The 23071-nt window shown below is 44.8% G+C and overlaps 1 protein-coding gene across 1 annotated transcript; it reads left to right on the top strand.

Moving 5' to 3' along the window:
• The first annotated feature begins 13888 nt into the window (after window positions 1-13888).
• On the top strand, window positions 13889-15126 carry LOC125524708 (obtusifoliol 14-alpha demethylase-like). The gene has a single exon (XM_048689743.1). The coding sequence runs from the start codon at window positions 13935-13937 to the stop codon at window positions 14880-14882; it is 948 nt and encodes a 315-aa protein (XP_048545700.1). The 5' UTR covers window positions 13889-13934; the 3' UTR covers window positions 14883-15126.
• The last annotated feature ends 7945 nt before the right edge of the window (window positions 15127-23071 follow it).

The following is a 23071-nucleotide window of genomic DNA, read 5'->3' on the forward strand; positions in this document are numbered from 1 at the left end:
TAAGATTTTCATCAAATTCATTCTCACTTGATTCAGATGAGGTATATTTGAGTACCTTGGCACCCTTTGCCATGAAGCAGTAGGTGGGAGCGTAGTCATCATCCCCTTCATCAGCTTTGTTGGTGAGGTTATTTTCTTCAGTGTTGAAGATAGACTTGCTGACGAATGCAGTAGCGAGAGCTAGACTCGTGTAACACCCCAGATGTAATTTACCTTATCTGTACTCCAACACTTGTCGTTTCCGGCCTAAGTTATTTTATTTTCCTCGGGTTCGGGTTTTTGTCTCCGTGTGTTGTTGCCTTTGTCATGCATCTCATATCATGTCATCATGTGCATTGCTTTTGCATACGTGTTCGTCTCATGCATCCGAGCATTTTCCCTGTTGTCCCTTTTGCATTCCGGCGCTCCTATCTCCTCCGGTGCCCCTTTCTACCTCTTTTCGTGTGTGGGGGTTAAACATTTCCGGATTGGACTAAGGCTTGCCATGCGGCCTTGGTTTACTACCGGTAGACCGCCTGTCAAGTTTCGTACCATTTGGACTGCGTTTGATACTCCAACGGTTAACCGAGGGACCGAGAAGGCCTCGTTTGTGTTGCAGCCCAACACCCTTCAAATTTGGCCCAAAACCCACCTAAAACCCTTCCATCATCTAGAGCGTTCGATCACGATCGCGTGGCCAAAAACCGCACTCCATTTGGAGCTTCCTAGCTCCCTCTATGCCTATAAATAGCTCCTCCTCCAAAAATCAGGGGTCTCCTCCACCCCTAACCTAGCTCCCAGCTCCTCTGCACGGCCGGACACGTCCGATCCGGCCGGACGCACCGCCGCCACCCACTCGCGATCCGCCACCTGTCCAGGGGTAGCCCCACTTGGCCGCCGATCCCGTGCGGGCCCGCTCGGCCCGTGGCGGGCCCCCGCGAGCCCATCCATAGGCGCCGTCTGAGCCGCCTTCGCCCGCGTCCCGCCGCCACCACCACCTCCACCTCCGGAGGCATGGCAAGCTGTGATGGCCGCTACCAATTCAAACACGCAGCTGATCATGCAACTCCTTCAAGAGCGCAACCAAGGGAACCAGGGTCATGGCAACAATCAGAATCAGTTTGCTACACTCAACCAGTTCCTTGCTAACCGGCCAAAGACCTTCAGCAATTGTGTTGAGGCAATAGACGCCGATGATTGGCTCGTGGACCAAGCATTTCGAGTGCAGTACATCAGGCCTGAGGACTTTGTCAAGTTCGCTTCCTTCCAACTCAAAGACCAAGCTGCAGAATGGTTTCAGCAGTACAAGATTCCAGAGGAGGCCGTGTGATTACCTGGGATGAATTCCGTCAAGACTTCAAAGCTCATCATATTCCTCAGAGCGTGGTTGAAAGCAAGCGCTTGGAATTTCGCAACCTGAAGCAAGGCTCTATGTCTGTTTACGAGTACAACAAGATGTTTCAGAAGCTCGCCCGTTTTGCTAAGCAGGACGTCCCAGATGAGAAGAGCATGATATACCAGTTCAGGGGTGGTCTCAGAGAAGAAATCCAGCTAGCTCTCATTCTCTTTGAGCCCAAGAGGTACGATGAGTTTTACAACATGGCAATGAATCAAAAGACTGCTCAACTGAAGTGCGATGCTTCCAAGAAGCGAGTCAGAGATGCTACTCCTTCTTCCTCAACTCAAGTGGCCAAGCAGCAGAAGTATTGGCTTCCTCCTCCTCCGTTCCGTCGGCCTTATCAGCAGAAGAGCAAAGGTGGCAGTGGATCTTCCCACCCACCCAACCCTGGCTTTCAAAACAAGACTTCGTCTCAAGCTCCAAGATCAAGTGCTCCGTATCACCGTCCGCTTTCAGAGGTCACATGCAACAAGTGCCAACAGAAAGGTCACTATGCCAACAAATGCTTCAATCAGAGGCATCTCCCTCCTCCTCCTCTTGTGAGATTGGCAAGTACAACTATGTTCAAGCATAACCCCAAGTACGCCAAGGTCAACATGGTGAATGCAGCTCAGGCAGAGGACTCGTCAGATGTCATCATGGGTAACCTTCCTGTTAATGATATTCCTGTAAGAGTTCTTTTTGACACTGGTGCATCGCATTGTTTCATCTCAAGACCTTTTGCATCTAAGCATGATTTTGTTACTCAAGTGTTGCCGAAACTGTTGGCTATTGTCTCTCCGTCCCGTCAAATGACATCTCGAGTATGCGGTCCGGATGTTTCAATCACATTGGGTGACTATAAGTTCTTTTCTTCTCCAAATGTTCTTGGTGACTCGGATATTGATCTTATTCTTGGAATGGACTGGCTTTCTAAGCACAAGGCTCAGCTTGATTGTGCAGCCAGGCAGATTCAATTGACTCATTCGTCTGAGGATGTTATTGTCTTTGCCACTCGTGATGATACCATCCGTCTGTTTTCTCTCAATGAGAAGGGTGAACTGGATGCCATCTCTCAAATTCCAGTCGTTTGCAAATATCAAGACGTCTTTCCAGAAGAGCTTCCAGGAATGCCTCCACACCGGCCAGTTGAATTCGTCATCGATCTTGAGCCTAGCACGGAACCTGTTTGCAAACGTCCTTACAAGCTTGGACCTGAAGAGTTGAAGGAGCTGAAGAAGCAAATCGATATTCAAGAGCGAATGGGTCTCATCCGACCTAGTTCTCTCCGTGGGGTTGTGGAGTTCTTTTTGTGAAGAAGAAGGATGGAACGGACCGACTTTGTGTTGACTACCGTCCATTGAACAAGAAGACTATAAAGAACAAGTACCCACTTCCCAACATCAACGAGCTGTTTGAACAACTCAAAGGTGCTCAAGTATTCTCCAAGCTTGATCTCCGTATGGGCTATCACCAGATTCGAATTCGTGAGCAAGATATCCCCAAGACGGCATTCAGAACAAGCTATGGTTCATATGAATACACTGTCATGTCTTTTGGCCTCGTCAACGCTCCTCCCGACTTTCTCTCGCATGATGAACTTCATCTTCAACGCCTACACAAATGACTTCGTCTTGGTCTACCTCGATGACATTTTGGTCTTTTCCAAGAACAAGGAAGATCATGCCAAGCACTTGCGTTTGGTGCTCGATAAGCTCAGAGAACATCAGTTCTACGCCAAGTTCTCAAAGTGCGAGTTTTGGCTCGATGAGGTTCTTTATCTTGGGCATATCATCTCTGCCAAGGGCATTGCGGTGAATCCTGAGAAGGTGTATGCAATTGTGAATAGGGAACCACCTCAGAACGTGAAGCAACTCCGTAGCTTCCTTGGTCTCGCAAGCTACTGTCGAAGGTTCGTTGAGAACTTTTCAAAGAATCGCGAAGCCTCTTTCCAAAACCTTCTCGAGAAGCACGTCAAGTACGTTGGTCTCCGGAATGTGACATCGCTTTCAACACACTGAAAGAGAAATTGGTCACTGCTCCAGTTCTGACTCCTCCTGATGAATCCACCGTTCGGATCTTTCTGCCGATGCCTCTCTTTAAGGTCTTGGTGCAGTGTTGATGCAAGAGAAGAAAGTTGTGGCTTATACCTCTCGCTAGTTGAAGCCCAACGAGAAGAACTACCCCACTCATGGACCTTGAGTGGCGCAGTTGTGCATGCTCTTTTGACTTGGAGACATCTCTTATGGGAAGAAAAGTGGACATCTTCACTGACCACAAGAGTCTCAAGTACATCTTCACTCAGCCTAATCTCAACCTCAGGCAGACTCGATGGGTCGAAATGATTCAGAGTATAATCCGAGTATCGAGTATACTCCAGGCAAGGCCAATGTGATTGCTGACGCATTGAGCAGGAAGGCTTACTTGCAACAGTCTGATTCTCAAGCCTTATCAACCCGAGCTTTGTGAAGCTTTCCGCAAACTCAATCTGCAAGTTGTTCCTCAAGGTTTCCTCGCCAACCTTCAAGTCTCTCCTACCTTGGAAGACCAGATTCGCCAAGCCCAACTTCTTGATGCTATGGTGAAGAAGGTGAAGATTGGGATTGCCAAGAGTCAACCCAAGTACAAGTGCTACCGCCTTGATGACAAGGATACTCTCTTCTTTGAGGATCGTATTGTTGTGCCCAAAGGTGACCTTCGTAAAGTGATCATGAACGAGGCTCACAATTCACTCCTCTCCATCCACCCTGGGAGCACGAAGATGTATCAGGACCTCAAGCAGGCTTATTGGTGGACTCGAATGAAGCGCGAGATTGCTCAGTTCGTGAATGAGTGTGATGTCTGCAGAAGAGTGAAGGCAGAACACCAAAGGCCAGTGGGTCTCCTCCAACCTCTTGCCATTCCAGAATGGAAGTTTGACCACATTGAGATGGACTTCGTGACTGGGTTTCCAAAGTCCAAGCGTGGCAATGACGCTATATTCGTTGTCATCGACAAACTCACTAAAGTGGCTCACTTTCTGCCTATCAAAGAGTCAATCACTGCAGCTCAATTGGCGGAGCTCTATACCTCCCGGATTGTCTCGCTGCACGGTATTCCACAGGTGATATCTTCAGACCGTGGCAGCATCTTTACCTCCAAGTTTTGGGATTCTTTTTAGAAGGCCATGGGCACCAACATCCGCTTTAGCACAACTTTCCACCCTCAAACTAGCGGTCAAGTCGAGCGTGTGAATCAGATTCTTGAAGATATGCTCAGGGCTTGTGTGATCTCCTTCGGCATGAAGTGGGAGGATTGTCTTCCATATGCTGAATTCTCCTACAACAACAGTTTTCAAGCAAGTTCGGGCAAGGCCCCATTCAAAATTCTCTATGGCAGGAAGTGCCGTACCCCTCTCAACTGGTCTGAAACCGGTGAACGTCAACTTCTGGGAAATGACTTAATCACAGAGGCAGAGGAGATGTGCAAAGTCATTCGAGATAACCTCAAAGCAGCGCAATCGCGCCAGAAGAGCTACTATGATAGTAAGCATCGTGATTTGGCTTTCGAGATCGGAGACCATGTTTACCTCCGCGTCTCTCCAATGAAAGGTACTCGTCGCTTCGGTATCAAAGGGAAGCTTGCCCCTAGATACGTGGGTCCTTTCAAGATCGTCAGCAAGAGAGGCGATCTCGCCTATCAACTCGAGCTTCCCTCCAACTTTGCAAATGTGCACGACGTGTTCCATGTCTCTCAGCTCCGCAAGTGCTTCAAGACCCCTGACCGCACCGTCAACTTCGAAGACATTGATCTCCAAGAAGACCTTTCTTATCGTGAGCACCCAGTTGCTATTCTTGAAGAAACTGAGCGCAAGACTCGCAATAAGTCAATCAAATTCCTCAAAGTCAAGTGGTCACACCATTCCGACCGTGAAGCCACCTAGGAACGCGAGGATCACCTCCGTTCTGAGTACCCGGTTTTTCCAGTCCTAGATCTCGGGACGAGATCCTTTCGTAGTGGTGGAGTGTTGTAACACCCCGGATGTAATTTACCTAGTATGTAATCCAACTCTTGCCGTTTCCGGCGCTAAGTTATTTTATTTTTATTTCCTCGGGTTCGGGTTTTGTCTCTGTGTGTTATTGTCGTTGTCATGCATCTCATATCATGTCATCATGTGCATTGCATTTGCATACGTGTTCGTCTCATGCATTCGAGCATTTTCCCCGTTGTCCGTTTTGCATTCCGGCGCTTCGTTCTCCTCCGGTGGTCATTTCTAGCTTTCTTCCGTGTGTGGGGATTAAACATTTCTGGATTGGACCGAGACTTGCCAAGCGGCCTTGGTTTACTACCGGTAGACCGCCTGTCAAGTTTCGTATCATTTGGACCTCGTTTGGTACTCCAACGGTTAACCGAGGGACCGAAAAGGCCTCATGTGTGTTGCAGCCCAACACCCCTTCAATTTGGCCCAAAACCCACCTAACTCTGCTCCATCATCTAGAGCGTTCGATCACGACAGCATGGCCGAAAACCGCACCTCATTTGGACTCTCCTAGCTCCCTCTGTGCCTATAAATAGGTCCCCCTCGATTTTCGGATCTCCTCCTACCTCCGAAACCCTAATTTTCCACCGCGGCGCCGCCGGACATTGTCCGCCCGGGGCGGACACACCGCCGCCAGCCAACCGCCTCCTGCCACGTGGCACCCGCCACCTCGCCGCCGCCGCGGCCCGGGGAGCCCGGAGCCGGCCCCCGCGGCCCGAGCCGCCGCGCCGCCACCTCCCTCTCCTCCGAGCCGCAGCCGCCGCGCGCCGCCGCCGCCGCCCCCGCCGCCGCCGCGCTCCGGCCGCCGCCCCGTCCATCTCCAACTCCGGCCACCTCGACCTCTCCGGCGGTCCCGAGCACTGTTCCGGCGAAGATCCGGCCGTCCTCGTAATCCGTGCAAACCCTAGATCTCGGAGGCGTTTTTTTCTCTAAGTCCCAGAAATAGATCCAAGTGCTCATGTTCGTAGCTCCGTAACTTCGCATCCGTAGCTCCGATTCATGCATATAGCATATCAAAATGTTCATCTCAGAGAGTACATCATTTCATTCCATTGCATCATTTTCATTTGAGTTCATCTTGATGCCCGAAATGCTGTTAGAAGAGGGCTACTTGAGATAATTGTCCAGATCTGCTACTCCATTTAGGATTTTGTCATTTTTGCCATGATTAATGTGTGCATGATATGCCCTGATGCTCTACATGTGTTTTGTTAAGGGTTTTGTCATCTTTCCAGAGGTGCAACCCATGTATTTTTGTGATGTGTGTGGTGACTAGTGCAAGCTTGCAAAGTGGTGCACTTGCTAATTCTGTTTTCAGGGACTTAGTAATTTCACTAAGTCCTGACCTGTTTATCTCATGATGCCATATGTTCATGTTGTTTCCTAGTGATCCGTGCCTCTTTTGAGGATGATCAGTAAGGATGTTTTGTTAATATTGTAGTGCTCTATCCATCCATGTCTTTGTTTGCAATTATGGAGCACCCTAGCTTGAGTCAATCGAGCTCTACTTTTGCTACTTTGTGAATCTGGGCAGATTGTCAACTTGTTTGCAATTTTGCCGATGATGTTGTAGTTGATCCGTGCATGCTATGCTATTGTTCTTGCCATGTCTAGATTGCATTTTTGTGCCTTCTTGATGGGTGTATGCTTGTCTTGCCATGACTTGCACCGTAGTGAGTGCATCGAGCTCGTAAACATGCCTACTTGAGTTATATTTCAGCATGTGCCAGTTTTCACTAAGTCTGAAAACTGATTATGTTTTTGCTATGTTCACATGCTTGCAATGGTATTTTCTGATCCCTTTTGGCTCAAGGTCACTAAGGGACTTTTGTTAAGCTCTTTGAGTAGCTCCATGCCATGCTTTACTTTGCCATGTTCAGGTCCTGTAGCATGTAGTTTTGTTGCTCCGAAGAGAGTGCTACCTGATCTGAAATTCCAGACAAGTGTTAATTTCACTAAGTCTGAGATCTGTTTGTCATATGCATTTTTGCCATGCTTGTTTGAACCTGTTAATGGATGAATTGGCCGTAGCTCAGTGCTAGACTTTTGTTAAGCATCTTGTGTGCATCCCTGCCATGTATTTTGTTGTCATGTTTGGGTGCTGTAGCATGTTCATTTCATTGCATTTAGATGCCTACTTGCTGTAAATCGCAGACCGGTGTCATTTTTGAATCGCTTGCCATTTCCAAACCGTAACTCCGATTCCGGCGTTCTTTATATCATTTTCAAGCGATTTCATCTCATCTTTCCAGTGGCACACTTGGATTTCCAAGTTGAGGCCAGGTTCATGCATTTCCTGTCATATCTTGCATTTTGCATCCCGCATCGCATCCCGCATAGCATATCATCATTTCATCATATTGCTTGGTCTTGCACGTGGTTGATTGTATCCTTGTTGCTTGTTTGTCTTGTTTGGGTAGAGCCGGGAGACGAGTTCGCTAACGAGGAGCCCGTTGAGTTTGCTTTGAGGATCCAGTCAACTCTGACAACTGTGCAGGCAAGATGATCATACCCTCGAAATCACTACTATCTTTGCTATGCTAGTTTGCTCGCTCTTTTGCTATGCCAATGCTACGATGCCTACCACTTGCTTTCAAGGCCTCCCAAATTGCCATGTCAAACCTCTAACCCACCATGTCCTAGCAAACCGTTGATTGGCTATGTTACCGCTTTGCTCAGCCCCTCTTATAGCGTTGCTAGTTGCAGGTGAAGTTTGGAGGCCGTTCCTTGTTGGAACATTTTATTTACTTGTTGGGATATCATTATATTGCTATGTTATCTTAATGCATCTATATACTTGGTAAAGGGTGGAAGGCTCGGCCTCTCGCCTAGTGTTTTGTTCCACTCTTGCCGCCCTAGTTTCCGTCATATCGGTGTTATGTTCCCGGATTTTGCGTTCCTTGCACGGTTGGGTTATAATGGGAACCCCTTGATAGTTCGCCTGGATTAAAGCTTTTCCCAAGCAATGCCCAACCTTGGTCTTCCCATTTCCACCTAGCCTCTTTTTCCCCTCGGGTTTCCGGGAGCCCGACGGGTCATCTTATTTTAAAACCCCCCCCCGGGCCAGTGGCTCCTCTGAAGTGTTGGTCCAAACTAAGAGTCCTGTGCAGCGCCCCCCCTCGGGGAAACTCGAGTTTGGTTTTAAGTTGGTATGGAGCGCTCATCTGAGTGTGCCCTGAGAAAGAGATATGTGCAGCTCTAATCGGGATTTGTCGGCACATTCGGGGGTGTTGCTGGGTCTTGTTTTAACCTGTCGAAGTGGTCTTGAGTTACCGAAGATACCGGAGGTCTGATCGGGAACGTCCTTGGGAGGAGGTCTATTCCTTCGTTTGAAGTGAGAGCTTGTCATGGGCTAAGTTGGGAACTCCCCTGCAGGGATTGAACTTTCGAAAAGCCGTGCCCGCGGTTATGGGCAGATGGGGAATTTTGTTAATGTCCGGGTTGGTAGATAACTGAACCTTAATTTAATTAAAATGAAATCAAACTGAGTGGTGGTTACCGTGATGGCCTCTTCTCGGCGGAGTCGCGGGAAGTGGACATGGTGTTGGAGTATGGTTTGCGCAGGTTGTCTCCTAGTTTCTCGCTCGTGGCTTTGGCCTCTCTTTCTCGCTCTCTTTTTGCGAATAAGTTAGCCACCATATTGCCTATGTCGCTTGCCGCAGCTCCACATATAATTACCTTGCCTTACCTATTAAGCTTAAATAAGTCTTGATCGCGAGGGTGCGAGATTGCTGAGTCCCTGTGGCTCACAGATTACTATTACACCAGATGCAGGGCCTGATGATTCCGCTCCAGGAGACGCATATGAGCTCAAGTGGGAGTTCGACGAAGACTCTCAACGATACTATGTTTCCTTTCCCGATGATCAGTAGTGGTGCCCAGTTGGGGGTGATTGGGACCGTGTCGCATGTTGGGTTATCTCTTTTATTTTGGCGCCGTAGTCGGGCCATGAGTGTTTGGATGATGTAATGTTATTTATGTACTTGATTGACGTGGCGAGTGTAAGCCAACTATTGTTATCTCCCCTTTATTATTTATATTACATGGGATGTTGTGAAGATTGCCTAACTTGCGACATATGCCTTCAATGCGATTATGCCTCTAAGTCGTGCCTCGACACGTGGGAGATATAGTCGCATCGAGGGTGTTACCATGCCACTCCTTAGGAGCTTGTTTAAGGCCATATAAAGTCTTTAATAACTTGCACACCTTTCCTTCCTGACCAGGTACTACAAAACCATCTGGCTGATCCATGTAAATTTCCTCCTTCAACTCTCCATTAAGGAAAGCCGTCTTAACGTCCATTTGATGGACGAGAAGACCATGTGAGGCATCCAGTTATAGTAGCACCCGAATTGTGGTCAGTCTAGCCACGGGTGAGTAAGTATCAAAGATGTCTTCACCTTCTTTCTGGGTATAACCCTTGGCCACAAGCCGTGCCTTGTACTTTTCAATCGTACCATCAGGTCTAAGCTTCTTCTTGAACACCCACTTACATCCTACAGGTTTGCACCCATATGGACGGTCAGTGATCTCCCAGGTACCGTTAGCTAAGATGGAATCCATCTCGCTACGTACAGCTTCCTTCCAGTAGTCAGCATCAGGAGATGCATAGGCTTCTGAAATAGTCCTGGGTGTGTCATCCACGAGGTACACAATGAAATCATCACCAAAAGACTTTGCAGTCCTCTGTCTCTTACTCCTCACAGGAGTTCCATGGTTACCCTCAACAGGATTCTCAACGTGTTCCATCGCAATGGTGGGTTCAGGAATTATAGTGAATTCCTCACTAGATGGAGTAGGTATCTCCTGATTTGATGAACTCCACATATCCTTCATAGGAAATATGTCCTCAAAGAAAGTTGCATCATTTGATTCCATAATCGTACCAACATGCATGTCGGATACCTCAGATTTTATTATCAAAAATATATAGCCGATGCTATGAAAAGCATAGCCTAGAAGAACACAATCCATGGTTTTTGGTCCAAGCTTGCGCTTCTTGGGAATTGGTATATTGACTTTCGCCAAACAACCCCAAGTACGTAGGTAAGAGAGTTTCAACCTTTTCCTTCCCCATTCCTCAAATGGAGTCATGGTCTTATGCTTTGTGGGAACTCGTTTAGGACATGACACGCAGTCATTAGCGCCTCCCCCCACCATTCCTTGGATAGACCCAAAGTGTCTAACATGGTGTTAACCATATCAGTTAGAGTTCGGTTCTTTCTTTCGGCTACCCCATTTGACTGGGGTGAGTAGGGAGGCGTCCTGTCATGGATTATATCATGTTCCGCACAAAACAGATCAAATTCATTGGAAAAATACTCTCCACCACGATCGGACCTAAGCCGTTTAATTTTCGATCAAGTTGGTTCTCTGCCTCAGCTTTATAGTTTTTAAAGAAAGTCAAAGCCTCATCTTTTGATTTCAGAAGATACACATAACAATATCTAGTGGAGTCATAATCAACGTCATGAAGTATCTCTTTTCACCTTTTGTCAACACGCCATTCATCTCACAAAGATCAGAATGTATAAGCTCTAGTGGCGCCAAGTCTCTTGCCTCTGCAGTCTTATGCGACTTGCAAGGTTGCTTAGCTTGCACACATACTTGGCACTTGGAGCCTTTGACAGTAGAGATTTTCGGAATTAAATTCATATTGGCTAACCGCGTCATGCAACCAAAGTTAATATGACAGAGTCGTGAATGCCAAATATAAGACTCATTATTGTGGCAAACATTATTAATAACTTTAGTGCAAATATCTGACAAAGATAGGCGGAACAAGCCTCCGCACTCATAGCCTTTTCCAACAAATTGTCCACACTTAGAAATTACAACTTTATTGGATTCGAAAACCAACTTAAAACCATCTCGACATAGACGGGAACCGCTAACGAGATTTTTATTGATGGACGGCACATGATGAACGTTCTTCAGACGCACAGTCTTCCCCGAAGTAAACTTCAGATCGACCGTACCAACACCTCGAACGATGGCATGTGACCCGTTCCCCATCAGCCCGGGTGAAGTCCCTGTTGCCTGGTAAGAAGAAAACATGGAGGCGTCAGCACAAACATGTACATTGGCACCGGTGTCAATTAACCAATCAGGGGATTGAAATACTGAAAGGATGGTAGGAAAAATACCGTACCCTGATTCCTTCATATCAGTATCACCGATGACAACATTAGCGGACTTGCCGCTCTTCTCATGTTCACGCTCCTCAAAGCGGTTAGGACACTTTGGAGCCCAGTGATTAGGATCACCGCAGACATGGCAAAGTCCCTTCCCCTTCTTATGAGAATTCTTCTTGAAGTTGGTAGAATGTGATGGCTTGTTCTTTGTATCAAACTTGCCTTTGCCCTGAATTTTGTTCTTATTGTTTTTATACTTGTTGGGCTGGGAGTTCTTCTTCTGTACCATGTGGGCACTAGAACCTCCCTCAGCAACTCGAGCACGTGTGTCCTTTGCTCTCGCCTTCTCTTCAACATCAAGAGTACCAATGAGATCCGCAACGGAAAACTCCTGTCTCTTGTGTTTCAGGGAAGTAGCAAAATTGTTCCACAAAAGTGGAAGCTTGGCAATGATGCCTCCGGCAATAAATTTGTCCGGCAACACACACTTGAAGTACTCAAGTTCTTTTGCGAGCGACTGTATCTCATGAGCCTGCTGTACAACAGGGCGCTCATCAGTCATCTTGTAGTCATAGAATTGCTTCATGACGTACAACTCGCTGTCGGCGTCCGAGGCACCAAACTTGGCCTCGAGCGCAGCCCACATGTCCTTGCCGTTGTCAAACGACATATACGAATCCACAATGGAGTCATCAAGAACACTCAGAAGAGCGCCTTTAAAGAGGGTATCGATCTTCTCAAAAGCTTCCAGCTGTGCTGGATTAAGATCGCCCTCAGGCTTGCCCTTGGTGGCATCATAGCAGCCCATGGTCTGAAACCAGTAGACTGCTCTCGTGCGCCACCTCTTATATTGCGCCCCCTTAAAGGCGGGCGGTTTTAGATGCGCAGCAAAACCACTCGGAGTAAATTGCCTATAATCAAGTTTTTGGATTGTTGGAAATATGAGCAAATTACTACGAGATTTAATCTGAGTAAACAGAATATAAATCATGACCACAGCAGCAGAGATTAAACTAATCATGTGAACTAGCATAGCAGATGAACATATCACATCTAGGGCACATACTAGAAACATGAATTCTACCACGATCTCGAATAGGAAGGATAGAATCACATACGGTGCAGCGGGTGCAGCACCGCCAGCGTTGATGTTGTCGCCCATGTCGTCGAGGATGAGGTTGCCGCGGTCGGGGAAGAAGTCGTCGTTCACGAAGTCGTCGCTGCCAGCAGTCGCGCGAGTGCGCTCCCCAAAAACCTGATCGCCCCTCTCCCGTACAGGATCACGAGAGGCGGGGTTCCGGAGGCCTGCTGTCCCTCCTCGCGGTGCACGACGGAAGGAGGGATGGAGAAGACTAGCTTGGCGGCGCAATGATCTGGAACGGTGATGAGAAACCATACGAAGCGGCGGCTAGGGTAGACGTCTGCCTGACTATATATTGCGGGCCGGGTAGGTCGTGGGAGTAAACCCCACGTCCGAGTCGTCACGATCCAAAAGAATCGGAAACGGTTCAGTAATTAACGCGTCCGTTAATTATTAATTAATGACTCATTAGTTTTCCCATGCAGCAAAAATATAGACAACGTGCATAGCTCTGTCCTCAGCTCGGCTCAATCCCGCAACCCGCGGCGCGTCGTGACGAGGCATGGCGAGGCGGGCGAGGAGGAGGAGCGCGCGTGTAGGTCTCCTCTTCTGATGCTCATACAAGTGGTAGAAGAGCTCACCTTATAAATAGGTGCAACTCTCTCTCAACTTCCAAGGTGGGACTAAACTTTAGCCTCACTCACTCCACTCACATGTGTGCATGAATGGGCCAAGAGAATTTCAGAATTTTAGTTGGGCTTTGGGCCAAAGGCCTACTAGCAAAATTCCAACAGTTTCACTGTCAACATATTTGCCTACATTTCTATCCAAGGGCCTATCTGCCGTGATTCAAGACCTACACACAAAGATGGGTAGTGTGTCCACAATAAGTCTTTTTGGGCTGAAGAAGGTGACCTTCCTGGTTGGCCCAGAGGTCACATCCCATTTCTTCCAAGGCTCAGAATCAGAGATCAGGCAGTCCGATATCTACAAAGTCACGGTGCCTGTTTTTGGCCGAGGGGTTTTGTACGATGTGGACTTGGCTACTAGGAGCAGGCAGATTAGCTTTTGCCTCGATTCGATAAAGCCAATGAACTTGAGAGGCCATGTTGATTCCATGGTTAAGGAAGTGGAGGTAAGCAACATATATCTGCTATCATCCTACTCTTCATCATTTTTTCATGTCATTATCATTTGGTGGTCCTTTTTTCTCTATTTCATGTGATCACACTCCTTTGTTTTATCATTTCCTTCTAGGGGGTGTCTTATCTCAAAATAAAATTTGTGCAGGACTACTTCACAAAATGGGGGCAGCATGGTGTCGTTGACATAAAGCATGAGATGGGGAACCTGATCTTGCTGATCGCAAATCGATGCTTGCTTGGAAAACAGTTCCGAGAGAATATGTTTGAAGAAGTATCCACACTCGCCCATGATATTTTTGATAATGGCTTCCACTTGATCAGCCTCTTCTTCCCATATCTCCCTATCCCACCACACCATCGTCGTGACAAAGCTCGTGCTAAGCTGGGAGAGATGATCCATGAGGTCGTGAGATCACGTAGGAGTTCAGGCCAGGCTGAGAATGATGTGCTACAGAAATTTGTAGACTCCAAATACATCAATGGCCGCTCCATGACTGAGAATGAGATCGCGGGGCTGCTCATTTGTATGATGTTTGCAGCACAACACACGAGCTCCGCCACCAGTACCTGGACAGGAGCTTGTCTGCTCAGTCATGAAGAAAGCTACTTGGCTGCTGCTATCGAAGAGCAGAAACGGATCATGGAACGTCATGGGGAACATATAGACTACACCATCTTGCAAGAGATGGGAACCTTGCATTGCTGCATCAAAGAGGCACTGAGGTTGCACTCTCGAGCAATTCTGCTGATCCGCCATGCAAGCAAGAGCTTCAGTGTGCAAACAAGAGAAGGCAATAGAATTGATATCCCTCAAGGACATACCTTAGCAACCTGCACTACAGTTAGCAGCAAGCTACCATACATCTATAAGGATCCGGATGTATATGATCCAAGTAGGTTTGGTCCAGGGAGAGAGGAAGACAAAGTTGGTGGCAAGTTCTCTTATACACCATTTAGCGCTGGGAGGCACTTCTGCTTGGGAGAGGATTTTGCTTACACGCAAATTAAGGTGATATGGAGCCATTTGCTGAGGAACTTTGAGCTCGAATTGATCTCCCCTTTCCCGAAGGAGGAATGGGACAAATTCATTCCAGGGCCTAAAGGTAAAGTGATGGTTAGTTACAAGAGACGAAGAATCATGTGATTAGCATCTATTGAAGAACTTTGTGAGGATGTGTTCTTATGTGGTGGATCAGGTAAACTGTTAAGTGTGTAATTTGAGGAGAGAATAAATGTATGTGCAGTTGGGAATATTGGTAAAATATGTATTTCAAAAGATAGTGTGTAGTTTGAAGGGAGAATAATGGGTATGTACGTTTGGGACTATAGGTAAAATATGTACTTCAAAAGATTGTGTGTAATTTGAAGGGAGAATAAAGAGTGTACATTTGGGACTATATGTTAAATATTTATTTCAAAGAAGAATAGTGTATGTCTACGTGTGTGCACTATGAGAATAAGATATTGTCCCGAGTGTCGAAAACATTTTGAAAAAATGCCAACACACATGGGTAATACATTTCCTGAGTGTTAAACTTACACATGAAAATCCGGTCAGCAAAAAACCCTTTATTGACTGTTTGAAAACATATTAACCGTAGAGTTATACGTGCAGTGTGTGAACTCTCAATAATTGGTCTCGAGGAACAACTTTTAACAGAATACAATAGACATTGGCGTGGCTTTTCCAATTGTACTTTTCATAACAAAATACTAGACTTAGCTGCCAGGTGCGCCCAAGCGAAGCTGGATCATTTTGTTGGCTACCAATCAGGAAAGTGTCAAACATGGAATCATCCCAATTATTGCTTGAGTTCATATGGTACATTTCATGGAAAATTAGGTCTTTGCCACTATCTTGTGATATTTGGTGCCTGCCACTAAATCTGTTGAAGTTTCGATTGTGTCACCAATGCTATGGAAGAAATTGGGCAGAAGCCACTTCTTGATGTTTGCTCAAGTTACCGTATGTTCTGCCATCATTGGCGCCCCCTTTAATTCATCTATTATTATATGGGACCGACCACCCTTCCATTCGCTATGGTCCCATTACTTTTCAACGTCATCAATAACTTACAAGAGGCCAACATGTAGCACTTGAGTCAAATGCTACACCCCCTTCTTATCCGACCACCGTTGCGTAAATTGTCACGCATTGTCCTGTCCCCTAGACACACATACCCTTTTCTACCCCTTCCATTGGAATGCGCCGCTCGCATTTATTTAAATAGGAGTTGCCCCCACAACCATAGCTACCATACTCACCTATACTACTTAGGGAAGCGCTAGGCATCAGACTACTGCAAATTTGCACCTATCAGACTAGTCCATAGCCATTGGATAGGAGAGTGTTGGAGCGTTGGATTAGAATGCCGTGTTACGTTGCAGTTTCCACCTGATTAGGAAATAAGTCCTTGATTGATTTTATCACTTTCCTTATTAATTGCTTCAAAAAAAATACACTCTAATTAAATGCTCCCAAAAAAATCCGCCCTAATTAACTCCTCCAAGATCCGTTTTATGTTCCCAAATATAGATTCTAGTTTGTTTGTTATTTCTTACAACTGGACGTTTGAAGCAAAACATTGGAGCTTAGGCTATTCAAAATTTGAGTGCTTGAAGCACAGTACACCAATATTAGAAGCATAATTGATTAATGTACAACGAGAAGTGTATCCATCCATGTACCGAAAAAGGCTTTCGCCCCGCTTTATAAATAAAGCAACCACCAAGCAAAGAGTAACGGACAACAACGGGACACACAACACACCCACACAACGCCACCGCAGACAGGGTCTAGCACTCACACAAAGACACACAGATCTTGGAATTATTATGTGATCAAATGGTCAAAATGTTAATTACCATAAGTTAATATGGGCCTATTAATTAATTTCGGGATTAATACCAATTAAATGGCAATTAACAATTGGACCCGTGATTGGGGGCCGAATTTATGTTAATGTGGTTAAGGTCCCACAGTCAAAGTCAGCGCATTATATAAGGGAGCAGATGCACGTAAACATGAATCCATCACATTAGTCACCGTCTTCTCCCAGAATCGCTCATTTTCCAATCAGGAGAGCGCGGCTCATTGACGTGAAGGCCTTGTCGTTTTTCCGGCGAAGTGCTGGAGACGCTGCTGCAATCCGTCATTAACTTCAGACTCTAATTTCTCTGCCGAGATGGCCTCTCCAAACGGAGGTATAATTATCTATTGTCCACTAAATTCCGCATCAGATCAAATTGTGTTCATGTGTATTAGATAAGATCCATTAGCACTTATATAATCTCAGCAATTAGTCTATCATTTAGTATCAGTAGCAAGGTTAGATCTAATTGCATGAACCTGTTTGAGAATTAGCAGTAGATTAATCTGTCTTGGTATAACTTGCCTAAAAAAATCGCGCGTGAAGGTGTGGTACGTGCGCATCAGGGATCACGTGCTTCAGCCAGCATCAGTGGCGCCGTAAGTCTTGCCTCGCGCACGCATCCTACCGGTGTCATCGCTCGTCAGTTCCGAGCGCCGCCGTCTTCTCGTTTTTGCTGACGCGACTCGCCTCATGGTGGTGCTTCCTCCGCTGCGCGCATCAGGTGGTCAGGCGAGCGCATCGCAACGTGCTGCCGCCACCGCGTGCATCAAGAGCCACGCGAGCGCCGCATGCCACCATCGCCGCCGCCGCCGTCTGCATTAGTCGCCGTGCACATCATGCCGAGTCTCGACGACGCACGCATCAGGGCGATGCTCTGGTTGCCGTGCGCGTCGTGGGGACGTACTAGCACAGGACGCGGCGTATCATCACCTTCCCCGCATAGCCGGCTCTTTTCCGTAACTGTCGCGTCGCTTGATTGATTTTTCCTGATGGTAGCGGCGACGGAGCAGGGAGCTGGTTTGGTCGATTAGGGATTCGGCCTTGCACTCGTAACTTTTTCTTTTTCGAGACAATGCACTCCTCATAACTGACTAGGCTGCGACTAATTTGGCCGGGCGTCAAGATGGGTCTTACTTATTCTTGGGCCGCACAGGAGCATTTTTGGTTAATAACTAGCGATGGCAGGCAGCATCAGAGTTGCAAAGTAATCTAGTACTAGCACGTGCAGCTTATTTAGTTTTAATTCCTCAGGTTCCTGGTACTTACAGGAAGAGTACATGCCAAGCTTTTAAATTCTGTTGTTATTTTCAAACAGTAGATGGCTGTTTAAACATTTGTATGATTCAGTATATTTCATGAGTATTTTTTCTTCTTCTTCCGGGTGTTGCATCATACAAATTAGAGCCTTAGCCTTTGCACCTGCTGTATATTTCATAGGTTACATGTGCATTAGTTCTGTTTGCTGCCGGTCATCAATTAGTTGCTAGTGTTTTAGTTAGGCAGCAGCGCATGATTCCTGCACTGCCGTCTCCTGTTCACAAGTTAATCCTACGATGTGCATTCTTATTTAATTCTGCTAACTAAATTGCACGGTTGATTATTATTATTTTTACGTGCATTTCAGTCGTTATTCACGAGCATTAAGTGTTGAATTAGAATGGAACCAACAAGAAATTTTGGTTTAACACTGCTATATATTCTCACGATAATTGTGATAATTAATTTTAGTACTACATGGTTACATACTGACCAACGTTGTATGTGATCATGATTATTTTTGGACCTTTTATCTAAGGCTACTATATATCTTGGGATAATTGCAATAATTAATTTTTTGACGCATGATTATATTCTGACCAAAGTTGATTATGATCATGATTATTAGAATTAATTTCCCAATAAAGATATTTCACTTGTTCCTTTTTTCGTTACTGCCCAATGGTGTTGCGAATTAGGATTTATTTTATTTTTGGCATGTATTAATCAGACTAATGCAAATAATATGCAATAAGTTACAATTTGATATGGATGTTATTTTCAGAATTTTTAGTTCTAATATCCATGTTATTTTACCCTTTAATTCAGCCTTCAACCCGTTAGCTGTTTTTGGGCATGTCAGTGGAATTGAGCATCTCAATGAAACTAATTTTGCTTCCTGGAAGGAGCATATTCTGAATGCCCTTGTGATCATGGACCTTGACTGCGCACTTAGAGAAAAAGTTCCTAGTCCTCCGCCCTCTAATGATGAAAACCTTCTTGAGAAAAGTAAAGTTTATGAGGCTAATAAGGAGAAATGGGAGTGCTCCAACCGCATGTCTGTCAAGCTCATGAAAAGCACAATAACTTATGGGATCAGGGAAGCAATTCCTGACTCTGTGTGTGCTAAAACTTACCTGTCATTAGTGGAGGAGCAATTCAAAAAATCCTCAAAAGTATATGCCAGCACATTGATAATGGAAATACTCACCACTAAGTATGACGGTGTAAGCGGCATTAGGAAACGTATCATAACTATGAACGATATGGCCGCGAAATTAGAGGGCATAGGCATTGAGATTTCTGAGGGCATTTTGGTAGACTTCATTATGAATTCCCTTCCTGTGGAGTATGGTCCATTTATGATCAATTATATCACACGAAAGGAGAAGTGGACCATGAGTGAGCTCATAGCTATGTGTGTTCAAGAAGAAGACCATCTCATGGGCATGGTATGAAAGTGTTGCCATAAGAATATTGCTAATAAGGGTAATGACATAATTTCTTACATTTATGAATCATTAGTGTACTTATATTCCCATAAATAATGTTGAGTTGACTCAGGTGCCACTTGCACAATTCGAACTCATTTCAGGGATTCCATTTTATGAGGACACTCCAAAAGGATGGATTGAAGTCTTAGATTTTTCCAGCTGGACTGATGTTCAAGCATTGGATTTATCCTTAAGCGTTGGAGATTTGTTCATCCTCCATCTTAATAATATACTGATATTTTCCTAGCATAAAGAGGGACCTTATTTTGTTTCTCTATTAGATGATGGATTTAAAACAAATATCATGTTATTAAGAGTTGTCATGACAGTTCTGGTTGTGATGTCTCTTGTGAATCCTTGAATGTTTATTATGAGTTTCATATCTAATCAAAATGATGTTACTATCATTTAAGCCATGTTTTGAAGGGGAGAAATGATCATTAAGAGTTGCCATGATGTTTTTGATTGCAATGTCTGATCATTAAGAGTTGTCATGATGGTTTTGATTGCTGTGTCTCTTGTGAATCCTTGAATGTGTATTATGAGTGCTCATTGAAATGATGACACTACCATTTAAGACATATTTCGAAGGGGAGAAATGAACACTCTCATTAAGTAAGAGACACCTTCATTTCATCTACTTGGCTTATCTGATTTACGTGAAACTATTAGTTATATTGAGGGAAATAAGTAAAGAAAACCAATAAATGAGTTTTTCCATAGTACTCGGGATATGGAATTAATACGCATAAAAAAATGTGGTCCAGTTCCTACCACTTATAAGTGTTTTACACTTTCATTACCTTCACCCATAAATTATTTGCATTGGCCCATTTTCCAGAAGAACAAAGTTTTTTTGTGTGTGTATGTTACTGTCGCCCAATATTCACTGGTGTTAAACACTCTAATTCTTTGTAGAATGTCTGCATCAGTGGGAGCTATATACAACATTTGTACTTTATGGTACGATACATATAAAATTAGTTTTCCACTACTGAGCCTACTGTCTAAGGTGACAATGCAATTTTTGATTTTAGCTATGTTGTGATACAACCATGCAAGCCTTGTGCCTTAACAATTTTGTCTGGACTTTGGTACACTACATATATAATATTTTTGTGCGATAAGAAATCCGCACATTAGTTCACGAGTAACAACAATTAAGTGAGTATCATGTTGTGAAATATATTGTCCAAGACCAAATATTGAATTCAGCATATATGTACTAAGTGCATGATAGCTGATCCCCTAACTAAAGGCTTACCATTAATTTTGCTAGCATAAGTATAACTCAAGGCCTCTAATTGTTGGGACAATTATATAAATGAGATTTTGATCTGGACAATAAGAAAGTTTGTTTCACTCAATAAGTGCACATGATGATTAATAAAGAAACAAACTACTAGGACCATAAGTAGGGAGTATGCCTGCATGTACATACAAACTCCCAACCATGAATAATTATCTGTGTCAAGATGGAGTATTATGCTATAGGTAATGGGGTTCCAGTAATAACTATTCGATTACTGTGAATACATTACCTTGGTATGGTATTTTTGTCGAGATATGGACTAATGATGATTAACCATTCGATCAAGTGGGAGAATGTTGGAATTATTATGTGATCAAATGGTCAAAATGTTAATTACCATAAGTTAATATGGGCCTATTAATTAATTTCGGGATTAATACCAATTAAATGGCAATTAACAATTGGACCCGTGATTGGGGGCCGAATTTATGTTAATGTGGTTAAGGTCCCACAGTCAAAGTCAGCGCATTATATAAGGGAGCAGATGCACGTAAACATGAGCCCATCACATTAGTCATCGTCTTCTCCCAGAATCGCTCCTTTTCCAATCAGGAGAGCGCGGCTCATTGACGTGAAGGCCTTGCCGTTTCTCCGGCGAAGTGCTGGAGACGTTGCTGCAATCCGTCATCAACTTCAGACTGTAATTTCTCTGCCGATATGGCCTCTCCAAACAGAGGTATAATTATCTATTGTCCACTAAATTCCGCATCAGATCAAATTGTGTTCATGTGTATTAGATAAGATCCATTAGCACTTGTATAATCTCAGCAATTAGTCTATCAACAGAGACCCAAGTTCTGCTGTGAGCACAGCATAACAACCCAACATAAGTATCTAGCCATGTATGAAGCGTGATGCACCACCATTGTAGGAAGCATGATTAGAGTGTAAGAAAAACTTTGTGCCTTATCTTCTCATACTCGTTGTTTCCGCCGTGTGCTCCTATTCCATATGTGCTTCTTATGCGTGATATTATTTGGGCGTGGAAGCACTTGTGTGGTGGTGAGCTAGGTAGGAAGCACATATTGTGATAGGTGGAAACATGGTTTACTAAATTGAAAGCATATATTGAACGGTGTACATAAAGCACTTCTGTGGTAGTAAGGACTAGGAATTGAACCATTCATTCTGTTCCGTGCTTCCATTTTAATCACAGATTCTTTCGATTTGGCGAAATCTTATGTATAGTGCAACAGTCTGTTCGTTTTTGTTTGTGGCACGATGAAGATGTATTTTAGAGGACAGTGAATTGTTTCCAATGTTCCATTAAATTTCTTCCGAGGAAACAAATATTTGTTCTCAAGAAGACTTATTTACCATTGAAACTACACTGATTTAAAACCAAAAATACTATTGCTTCCAAAAAAACGACAATATGCATCCAAAGAAATAACAATTCCGGACACCACCAAGTCGATGGCCGACATCCTTCCTTTTCAGTGTTGGCCATGCTTCCCACTGATGCTAGTCATGCTTCCTTGTGATGTTTGTCGTTCTTATTTCTAATGGTGAGCGTGTTTCCTTCCATCATAACATGGTGAACGGCATCAACAAGGAGTGACATGAATGGAGGAAGACTGCAACAACAATGCACCACTAGCTAAGGTCCTCGTTGAAAACAAAGTAGTTCAGTTCAGAATGCGAGGCGTGGTTTCATGTAGCCAGCCGCACGAGCTCCTGTCGCTTGATGATCCTTCCTGATGCATGTTGAGTGTCCATGTTAGGATGGTGTCATGTCCAACTACTGAGGGGACGATGTTTCGATGTGGTGTATCATGGAGTATATCATGTGGCGGTCGGCACCACCACACCATCTACTGTGGTGATGCAAGTGTGAGGACCTTGTCCCTTGCACCATCCCATATGGACAGACGTGCTGCTTCTTACAAACTTATTTTTTGCTTCCTGTAATCCAAGTCCATGATATTGGGACAGAGCTAGCAAAATCTGATGAATAAATCAAAGATAAATGGATAAGAACTCTTCATACTGCAATAATGCTTCAACAATGGAAATATCCCTATAGCAAAAAGAACAATACCTAGGTTAGAACCCAGGTTAGATTAGGAATTTGGGATGGTGCAGAGAGCAATTCGTAGATGCGAAGCATGAAAATTTGAGTATAGAAAACAATGTTATCTCAACACTAATAGTCTCAATCGGAAGCATACAAATTTGGACATGTAATTAGCACCAAAATTAGTTGATAATTTAGTGACTTTGTGTATACCAAATTGATATGAAAAAAATGAATCAACTAGGGGAGATGAGACAAGGTGAGGACCAATTTCGTACGGATTAGTGACAACCGTCATCATTGGAACAAGGAAGATCTATGGCAGCCACCTCCAATATCAAGCCGCCATTGGTGTTGTTGTTGAGGGCCTGAGTAGACAAG

This window comes from Triticum urartu, chromosome 7 (assembly GCF_003073215.2).
Source record: "Triticum urartu cultivar G1812 chromosome 7, Tu2.1, whole genome shotgun sequence".
Lineage (NCBI taxonomy): Eukaryota > Viridiplantae > Streptophyta > Magnoliopsida > Poales > Poaceae > Triticum > Triticum urartu.

Coding starts and splice junctions, on each gene's coding strand:
- LOC125524708 (XM_048689743.1), top strand. CDS start 13,935: ATGGGGAACCTGATCTTGCTGATCGCAAATCGATGCTTGCTTGGAAAA.